The sequence below is a fragment of the Cryptomeria japonica genome, chromosome 3 (assembly GCF_030272615.1).
Source record: "Cryptomeria japonica chromosome 3, Sugi_1.0, whole genome shotgun sequence".
Lineage (NCBI taxonomy): Eukaryota > Viridiplantae > Streptophyta > Pinopsida > Cupressales > Cupressaceae > Cryptomeria > Cryptomeria japonica.
The window spans coordinates 467,147,047-467,158,058 of NC_081407.1; the positions used below are offsets into that span (position 1 = coordinate 467,147,047).

Sequence of the window (11,012 nt, forward strand, 5' to 3'; positions counted from 1 at the left end):
ATAAAAGCATTATTTAATGAAGGATGTTGATGAGCTGGAGATGTATGAATGATTGGTATGTTGTGCATGAAGTTTGTTAAGGATCTACGGCAATGGAAGATCGGCGGGAAGATCTACAACGCAGATTGAACCGCAATAACCTTGTGCAAGTTCCAAGAAAGGAATGCAAGTCTCAAGGCAAGGTAAAACATTTTCAGATCGAAGGATGCATTGAACCTAGTCAAGATTGAAGATCTGATGGCTAAGATTGATCATGGTTAATGTGATCAAGGAGATTCGGCAGTTAGAAAATTGTTTATAAATAAGAAATTGTTGATGAACAATGTATGCGGACAAGTGTAAGCATAGGGATGCTACATAGTGATTACCGAGCACAGAAGCTTGAAGACCTGTTTGAATAACAGAGTAGGGAGCCTAGCAGAGGGACAAGATAAGTCCTATGACAAGATTGCTTTGAGCAAATAGAATCTGCTTTAGCATTTTAGATGTAAAGTTGCAGATATATTTTTATTACTGTTATTTTGTAAGTGACAGAAAATCTCTTAACCGAGTGGACTTAACAGTCTTATTTGTAAACCCTCTAGCAAGGTAACATTCTAAATGAGTGTTTGAAATCCTTTGACAAGGTCACTTCTAACAAAGTGAAGATCCTAACATATCTGAGGGAAATCCCTTAACCGGGTCACATCTAGCAATGTGTTTGTAATCTTTAACAGGATTTGTTTTTAACCGAGCATACTCTAGAAGAGTATATTTCTTAGTGGGTCCGAAATCCCACAGTGGTTTTTCCCTATTTGGGTTTCCACGTTAAATCTGGTGTTATATGTGTTATGATGATTATGTGTTTATGAGTTTGCATGCTTAGTAATTTTTGGTTATATTGCTGAAGTTTAAGTTACCGAGGTTGAATCTGTTGATTTTATGGAAGATTAAGTTTGTATGATTCACCCCCCCCCCTCTCATCTTGTTAGCTATTGGCATCAGAACTTTACATATACATATATATACATAAGTATACATATATGTATATATGTATGTATATACATATATACATACATAAATACATATATGTATATATGTATATATGTATATGTGTATGTGTATATGTATGTATGTATATATATATACATGTATATATATATACATGTATATATATATACATGTGTATACATGTATATATATATATATACATGTGTATACATGTATATATATATATATATATATATATATATATATATATTATTAAGTAGGTACATGTGAAGGAGAGGTGAGATATGAATAAGATGCAAACAAATTGTATATAAGATATTGGTGTAGAAATATGCGAGTGACTTTGATATGTGAATGGTAAATCAGCAAAGGTTAGTAAAGGTGTGATGCAAGGTAGTCAGTCTGTTGCTTTGTTGCAATGGATATAGATGGAGTGATCTAGAAGGTCTGGTGGTTCAAATATTTCAGTAAGAGTAGATTTTTATGCTTTAACAGTGACTGTAATATGCATTATGAGATGCCCCTATTTATACAATTCTTTTTCTTATATTGCAATTTTGTATCTTGCCTAGAGTGCAGTTAGCTTCAAGTTTGCAAGTCTCTTTTGTATCTTGCTCTATGAGCAATTAGCCTTGGATAGCAAATCCAGAGCAGATAGCTCTATCTTTATAATCATTTCTATTTATAGTGAATTGTCTTATGGGTTGACTCCGACCATGGTTTTTCCCAGTTCAGGTTTTCCACATATAAAAATTGGTGTTCCTATGTGAGTACTTGTGTTGTTGTTTAATTCTTTATGTTGTGGATAAATGGATTAATTTTTTTAATTGTGTTATTAAGTTCCAAAATTTAGCATATGTTGATTCACCCCCCCCACCCCACCCCATCCCTCGGCATCTAGTATGTGCAACACATCCTACCTTCATCCCTTGACATGTTAGGAAAATTTTAGCGATATTTTATTTGAAACAACGCTAAAAAATGCATTGTCTCAAATAGGGGCAAAATGTTGACACCTAAAAGTATCATGATGCATGGGACGCAACATTTTATTAACTTTCCTTAAATTAATTAAATAATTTTAATTATTCAATTAATCTAACTTAATTACTTTATTTCAACTTCAAAAATCAAATTTTCCCTCCCTTCCCATAATTAAATTATTTTTAATTATTATTTCCTCCAATGTTAATTAAATGCTTTTATTATTTAATTATTTTTTAATTTTCTTCTATCATGAACATTAATTAAATAATTCTTATTTAATTAAATTGTCTTTTATTTCCTTCTCACAATTAAATAATTATTTTAATTATTTAATCAACTAACTAAGACTTCTATAATTAAATAAGTTCTTTAATTTATTTAATTATTCTTTTTCCTCAACATATCTCTTCTAAAAATAAATATTTTTTAATTTTATTTTTTATTATTATTTTTCTACATTCAACTGTGCAGATTTTTGTATGCCAACATTTCAGATCAAACTCTGTGATCCATTATTGGCGAATGAAAGCATGAGAAGAAAAATCAAAATCAAAATTTCATGGATAGTGATGTTTAAATTTTACTTTTTAAATTCTTATTCATGCACAATTAAATAAATTCTTTAATTTATTGAATCTTTCACTTTTCGAGAATCAACTTCTAAAAATAAAGAAAATGTAAAAAAAAAATTATTTCTCCTGATGACATGTTTAAATTATTTTATTGTTTAAATAGTTAATTTTTTCCTCCTCTTAATTATCCATCATGCATCGAGTTCAACCTCCCTTCCACTTCAACTCCATTTAAATAGCTCAAACATTTCTATTAAATGATTAGTCATCTCCATCATGCATCCAGTTCAACCTCGTAATTATCTCGGTCAATTGTCTCAACCGATCTCAACCATTGATCTTCCTGTCAATCTTTTAATTTGAACCGTTAGTTGATATCAAAAAATCTATAAAAGCAACCTTAATCTCCATTCATCAACAACCATAGTCTTCTAGTTTTTATGGGATCAGGCTGCAAAACAAAGTGCTATAGTTCTTAGTGTTAGTACCATACAACGCAAGAGGGAGAAAAGCAATGGAGGCTTCATGCAAGGATGGAATATTGGTTTGATTGCTATCTTAATTTTGTTTGTTGCATTTATTTGCACTACTTTATTGATTGTGAATGAGAACTTTTTAATTGATTTTTTTTTTTTTGATCGGTAATTGGTCGAAGCCTGAATAGCTTTTGACTGGAGCTATGAACCAGTGGGGACACAGTAGGGGGCCCCATCCCCATTACATATCTTTTTATTATTATTATTATTATTATTATTATTATTATTATTATTATTATTATTATTATTATTATTATTATTATTATTATTATTAATATTATTATTATTATTATTATTATGTTTGATTAGATTGATCCCAAGACCTTCCCCATCCTATGGAAGGCCAAGAGTCACAGCTTAGAATTCCACTTCAGATGTCCCTATTGGGAATTGAACTTGGGTCTCCACAGTGAGAACCCAGTGTTTTAACTAGTTAAACTCAACCCCTTGGACACTTTTTAATTGATTTTTAATTTTGTGGTTGCTCATATAATCTTTTACAACTTATTCGATTTTCAATGCATACAATCATAATATTAATTAAAGGTCACTAGATAGGTCTTATCCCCCTCTTGCACAAATTTATGAGCTCTAATAATTTACCCTTCACTTGAAGAAAAATATAAATGGGTGTTTAACACCTAAAACAATAACTTTATTGTTTTTATTGTTTCAAATACAAAATGGAGAACTTTGGTTTAATTTAGCTTAACAAACTAAACTCATATTTTAAACCAATTTATTGTATCAACTTCCTCTCTTCATTCTCTCCACCCAAATACACATTCGCATGATGAAAATTAATAAAGCAAATAACAAATAATTTATCAAAATGACAACAACATAATACTTGAAAAATAACCATGCAAAATTTAATAGAGTACTCCAATACACTTTCTAATTCACCATCTTAAAATTCTATAAATTTACACTTGAAAATATACTTCCCTTATATTCCAACCCTCCTCTTATCTCCCTTTTCAACAATAATTTCTCCAACATTCTACTTGTTATCATTGAGGTTTGCACGATCCTTGTTAAGCTCTTAACTCAGTAACCTAGTGAAACGTGCGATCATTCCCATGTTGATGAGTAATCTATGATGGAAGTGAACCTCCAAAACGTCTTGGTTCCCTTGGAGCTCACCTAATCTAACTTGATTTTTTGGTAAAAGGGCAAAAAATGAGGTTAAATGAAACCTAAGGCTACGTGGGTGATGCACCAAATTTATTTCAAACCTATAGTACTATTTTAGACACTCAATATATCTAATTGATGTACTATAATATGCACAAATAAAAAAAAAATTAATCATAAGAAGGTTGGAACTCAACAACATTATGAAGGAAATAAAAGTTTGTCATAACAAAAGGTTGTTATAACCAATGACATTCCTTATAACCTATGCAAAATATATTTGTTTTTATATGCAAGTGTTGCTAATAAGATGTGAAATTCAAGGATTCAATACAAAATCATAAAAACCACACCTACCATTTATATTTGCACACAAAATACAGATTAGAGAAGGCAAAATCATTTACTTTATTGATATAGGTGCTTTAAAAACTATATTGAAGTCTAAAAATTTAGTCTTTTTGCTATTACTTGTCCAAAAAAATTATTTTAAGAGTATAATCTAAGCCTAAACAAAATAGCTAACTAAAAAATAAAGCCTAAGGTTTTTCTTTATGTTGTGCAATAGCTTACAAAGACATATGAACATGTGTTGAAGAAAGAAATACAAGTTGTCTTGCCTTGGTTCTGGGTGAAAAATCTTTGGGCGGCATTTAGTTGGACTATTCATTGTTGTTCTTTGCTTTTTGTGCCAAAATTTTCACTTCCTTTTATGTTGAAATGCATTTATTTTAGAGAGGGTATTGGAGCTATTTTGATGCAACAAAATCATCGTATTGCTTTTAAAAGTAGGAAACTAATAGATGCAAAAAATGAATTTTCTATTTACAGGATAAGGAGATGCCAACCTTATTGAATTTTAAATAGTACTTGGTGTATGAAAATTTTGTGTTTAAGATTGGTCATAATAGTATTAATAAGTACTTTCTCAATCAAAAAGACTTGAGCAACAAACAACAAAAACAGACAAGCAAGTTGCAGGTGTAGGCACCTAAATTTGATTAATTTAATTAATTGAATTTAGCTATCTTGAGCGCCTTTAATTAATAAATACGCATTATCTAATTAATTAGTGTTCCTTCCTTCTAGCTAATTAATTTCATTAATTACACTATAGTCCCCTTTTAATTAATTATTTGACAACCATAAATCATTTAATTAATTAAATCCACCCCCTTTCTTCAATTAAATACATCAAATGCATAAATTGATTATTTATTTCATTTTGACCATTCCTCTTAATTCCCTCGTAGAATTAATTAATTAAAATTAATTATTTCTATTTCCCCTACATGTCTACTAACTCTAACCCTTCTCCTAAACTTACCCACCTAGCTAACCATAGGTTTTAGTCAACCTTATCCCCTTGCCCTCACCATATGTGTGCACATTCCTAAATTTCCTAGAATTTGGGGAGATTTCCTAAAATTTGGGGAATATCCTAAATATCCTAATATGTGGGAATATCTATGTATTTGGAATAGACCTTCCTATTTGGGTGTCTTTCTCCCAAATAGGCATGTGTCTTCAGGAACACATATCATTCTTCCCCACGACACTTTTCCTTCTTAAGGACACTTGTCATTTCCATCCATGACACTTGCCCTTCTCAGGGACAAGTGTCTCATTTTCATGCCATCTCATCTCCCAGCTTAGCCTATTTAATCCCCTCATTTTCCTTCACAATCCATCCACTTTTTTCATTTCCATACCATCGTAATGTTGAATTGTTTACTCATCTTTTATAGATCCATATACATTTAGCATACAACGTTGCATCCCATTTAGCATAATCATCATCTTGCATTAAATATCATGGAGCGAAATTGAGTAATTGCAACATAGCGAGCACACATCAAACTAAAAGACAAACAAATCAAGGGTTTCAAGAGAGTTTGTGGCTTGTTTGCTTTCATTTGCTTTTGAAATTCCCTTTTAGTGTCTCAATCATGAGTGTGGTCGATTTTTGTGTTTATTTAGATGTTTAGTTTAGCACTTTAACTTTCTTCATCTTACACTCACAATTTTCTGCATACATTTTTTGCATGCCCAATGGGATCTCACTTCATGGGTCCAATCTCACATTTTTTGTTGTTTTAGTGTGTTTTATTGCAAATTTTGACACTTGCGAGGAAAAATGCGAGAATATAGGTGAATTTTCGCTTCAGCAGAGGTTTGTTTTAGCTTAATTTTTTATTTTCAAAAAGGGTGGGTTTGTTGTTAGAAACAGTGGGATTGATAGAAAAAATAGTAGGAACGCATTCCTGATAAATTTATAAGGCACTTAGAGGGGGGGTGAATCAGTGCAAGCAAAAACTTAATAGAAATGATAACAACTTTCACCAACTTGAAAATCAATATGCATGCAAGAAATATAACCACATAAGCAAACATCCAACAAAGCGTGCAAACCATAACACAATAATTTTTCACGTGGAAACCCAAATGGGAAAAACCACAGTGGGAATTAGTACCCACAAAGATCAACTATCTACAGTATAGAGATCCGACTGGTTAAGGTCATACAACACCCTATTAGGGGCACACCTGGTTAAGAGTGTTTTAGCCCAGTTAAGAGCTATACAATAAGGCCTATTATGACCCAGCCCTGTTAGGAGCTACCCGGTTAAGGGATTTCAAAACACAAGCTAATGTGTCACCTTGTTACAAGATTTCACCTTCAGACCTGCTAGGATCCTACCGCACCCTGTTAGGAGTGACCTTGTTAGAGGATTTTCTTGTTGCAATTGTTAGGAAGACAACAAGTTCAACTGATCTGAAGTTAGCACCTTTGTGCCTGATTATATCCACTTATGCTCTACTTCTATCATTGACTAAACATCAAACCCTAACTTCTCCTTCAACCACAAGATCAATTTCTCACTCTTAATACATGAAATCATACAACTTACATCTCCTTATAAAGAACTTTGTTAAGTCGACTAAGAACCTTGAAACAATTCCCTAGATTCAATGAATCTAGTCATCTTTTACATTTTCCCACTCATTACACTTTTCTCATGTCAGCTAAACAATTAATAACTAAAAAACATAACAATAAGTCTACTGGTTACTAATCAAAGTAACTCTACTTTACCAGTTCTCTGTTCTTCTTGACTGTAACTGTTCTTCTGATCATAACTCGCTCAATACGTTGAATCTGCCAATATGGTTTGGAACATAGGTGCATGTTCCTATCTCCAACACTCCTATAAAACTGTAACTTCTAACTCTTCACCAATCATCTTTATTGGTTGCTTGATCATTGCATTGTTCCTGCTTACCGGTTGACAGCAACTTAGCATTTTTGTTCTCTAACAAATTCCACTATCGGTTAGGCTATACTAGTTGGTCTAGATGACTTATATGACTAACAAAACATGGTTGCCATCAATGACAACATAAATAAATTCATCAATCAACCTATTACAATAATATCATCATCATCAAGCCAGCAATCTCCCCCTTTGGCATTGATGTCAACACTTAAGAAAAATTTTGTCTAAATGTCACACTACAACAGTCATGACATGACAACAGACATGATGAGTTGAGTTGAGTCATGATTCGACTATAAAATTCCCCCTTAGCAATTACATGCTATTACAAAATTTGACTGACTTATACTACTCCCCCTTTGATAGCAATGACAAAGGTAAGCAAATACATTTGAAACAAATGAATACAAAATACCAAAATTTGCATTACCAAATGTATAAGAGTTCAAAAGTTTACAATTACATTTTGAGAAAAAACATCAGCAAAATTAGTCTTCAATTCTTTCAAATCATTCTCCCATGTCTCCAAAAGAGTAGATGTAATCTCAATGTTTTTGGATCTGGTATACAAGATCTTCCATAGCATCAAGTGTACTCATTTTAGGTGTAGTCAAAATTGCCTTTGTCTCTTTGTATCCTCTCTGCAAATTTTATAGTTTACGGACTAGATGAGTCTGTAACTCCTACAATGATGTAGTCCTCTTACTCTGCTACCTCATATGCCTTAAGCTTATGATGTATCACTATGACAGATCTACCAAAAATTGTTGCTGAATCATTTAATGGATCAAATGATTCACTCAAAATATTTAGCTCATGTTGAGCTTCCTTTCTCTTCTTGTCATTATCATTAAAAAACAATGAAAATTTGTAGATTGTAGAAATAATTTTACCTGCACTCTTCAATGCTTCTTTCATTTGGTCCATATTCACAGTAAGACTTTCTTTGTCTTTGTCAATTGTCTTGATTATCATCTCAATCCTTTTCTTTTCATATTCCTTCTCTACATTGCGTAGAGCATCCTCTCCAAGACTTTTCATTTGCTCACCTACTGATGTGACCAAGTTGTCCAGTTTCTCAATGGGAGTTGTGAGACTATCAGTGTCAGTCTCTGGTACCAAACTGGAAAATATGACAACTGCAGTCTGTATGGTTTGATCTTCTCTCCTCTGAGTTCTCATTATCTTCTTCTTGGATTTGGATTGCATTGTAGATGCAATCTCCAGCAATTTTGTTGGACTCAACATATCCATATTTATTGGTACTTGCATAGACACTGTGTCATCATCTTCATCATCATCAATGATTTTGTTTGATGTAAATAATCAGGCGGTCACTTTCTGCTCTTCTTCTTCTTCTTTTTGCTTCTCTTCTGCCTTCTCCGGTGACTTTTTAGTTTGCTCAACATCTATTTGTGCATTCTCTTGAGTTTTTGTCCCCTCTTCATCTTTACCAGTTGGAATCACTTTCAAAAATACTTGTTGTTCTTTTGTAATAGTAGGTACTGATGTAGTACCACCTTCTGGTTCTTTCTCTTTTTGAGTAAATATCTCATCAATTTCAAATACATCTAGTAGTTCACCTTCAATTACCGGTTCCTTCAGAATATCTTCTTCCTCATAAGTTTCTATCATATCCAGTTCCTCTCTTTCAAGTCCTAAAAACCTCTTCAAAATTTCCTCAGTCTCAGCTTGCACAAACTAGGACTCACCAATAAGCAATCTAGTTAACCTCTTTTAGGTTCTAAATAATGGTTTTGATTTTGAAAGAATTTCCTGTATTTCCTCCTTGGGGGTCTCTGGTTGTAAATGCATAAGGACATACTCTATTATTTCTTTATCCTACCTAATTGCAGTCTGCCATCTAGCTTCCAATTTTCTATACAAAGAATCATGTATCTATCCTTGTAATTCAATCAATGCTTTTCTATAATCATTCATAAATCAAACAACTAAATCCCCAATTTATCTCTACTCTTCCTCATTAAAATGATTATAGTACTTATGTACACCAACCAATACACCATAATTCCTTATATTCATCAACAAGATCTCAAGAGAAGTAGGTTTAGTTACCTTAACTGATTTGACAGTGGGTGCACCAACCACTTTATATTTCTTTCCACTTGCTCTCAGTTCCTTCTTTCCTCCTTCTGATTCAGTTTCCTTTGCTTCTTCCTCTGCTACAGCCTTGAAAAAAATTTTTGCTTGTTCTCTCTTCCTTTTCTCTATTGCTTTAGGTGTTTTAGGTGCTTGAGGCTCATCTTTCTTTGCCTTTCTTCTGATTTGTATCTTTGGAGGAGGAGGGGGCTTCTCCTTCTTGACATTTACACTCCTAGTTTGTCTACTGGTGGGTGCACTAGAGGTTCCTGCCTTCTTTTCTTCAAATTTGGTTCTCGCATCATCAACCATATCCTTTGTGAAACCTTATGCACTAGCAAATTCCTCAACCTCTTTCCTAACCTTTTTGGCTATTACCGGTGTGGCCAATTCAGCATGTGCCTGTAATGATTTATCTTTAAATTTCCCAACTTAGGTACAGTTGGATCTACCAGTTTAGATAGAAGGTGGATAGCATAAATATTCAAGATGTCTTCTCCTACCTCATACCCCACAGGCATGACCCATGAAGTTCTTGGGTCTTCAACCTCCATCTGACAAGAATCAATATCAACCATAAAATAGATAGAGTCTCCATACCTTTTTAAAAACATGCTCTGGTATCCTCTCTCTGTCATGCATTCTCTTCTGGAAATCCTTGAAGTATCCCCAGATTGTCTTTGTAAATTCATTGCCAAGAAAGTTAATGATGTTCTTAATTTGCAACAGTATTGGTGTATCCACAAACCATTGAATATCACCTATACCAGGAAAGAAATTTTGGAAATAGAAAAACAATCCAATAATCAACTGACCAAATTTGAATTTGTGCCGCTTGTCCTTCTTGATTGACTCAAGATTCAACATCAGTTGTGCTCTCAAGGCTTTTGCTAGAACATAATCAACATTCTCTTTCAACATCCGGTAAGCTATGTGGATAGTAGCTCCGGGAATGCTATTCATCTGGCTCGAATGATATACTATGTAGCCGATGATCATGGATGCAAACTTCACCTCTAGATCTTCTATATCATTTTTTTTCATGGCACGACCATCCCACTTCGATTTTGTCAATCAGGTAACTTCATCCTTCAGAATTGATCTCAAAATAGGGACTTCACCGATTGCCCATAATCTGATGGCAGCATGGATAGCCTCTTTTGTGATCTTGTGTGGTCGATCCAACCACATAAATTGATCATGAGTCCTGCTCAAAACATATCTGACATTCTCTTCTTCAAAATCATTTATAAAGTTCAAAGCATGATGAAAACCCTTATCGGTAACCCTTCTGAATTCATCCTTCATCACACCTTGTTTATCACACAGTAATAGGTATTGATCAAAGATGGAAAATGTGCCCAAATCCTCCAGTTTGCAATGAATGTATGATCTAATGTCTTCAACATGTA

The 11,012-nt window shown here is 33.1% G+C and overlaps 1 protein-coding gene across 1 annotated transcript; it reads right to left on the reverse strand.

Annotated features, from left to right (window-relative positions):
- Positions 1 to 8,826: 8,826 nt before the first annotated feature.
- LOC131874246 (uncharacterized) lies at positions 8,827 to 9,912 on the reverse strand. The gene is made up of 2 exons (XM_059217528.1): positions 9,577 to 9,912; positions 8,827 to 9,201 (listed from the first exon to the last, which is right to left on the reverse strand). Exons 1-2 carry the CDS (start codon positions 9,910 to 9,912, stop codon positions 8,827 to 8,829), a joined length of 711 nt encoding a protein of 236 aa, XP_059073511.1.
- Positions 9,913 to 11,012: the final 1,100 nt, after the last annotated feature.

Coding starts and splice junctions, on each gene's coding strand:
- LOC131874246 (XM_059217528.1), bottom strand. CDS start 9,912: ATGGTTGATGATGCGAGAACCAAATTTGAAGAAAAGAAGGCAGGAACC. Junction 9,202..9,576: donor CCACTGTCAAATCAGTTAAG/GTAACTAAACCT, acceptor GGTGAGTCCTAG/TTTGTGCAAGCTGAGACTGA.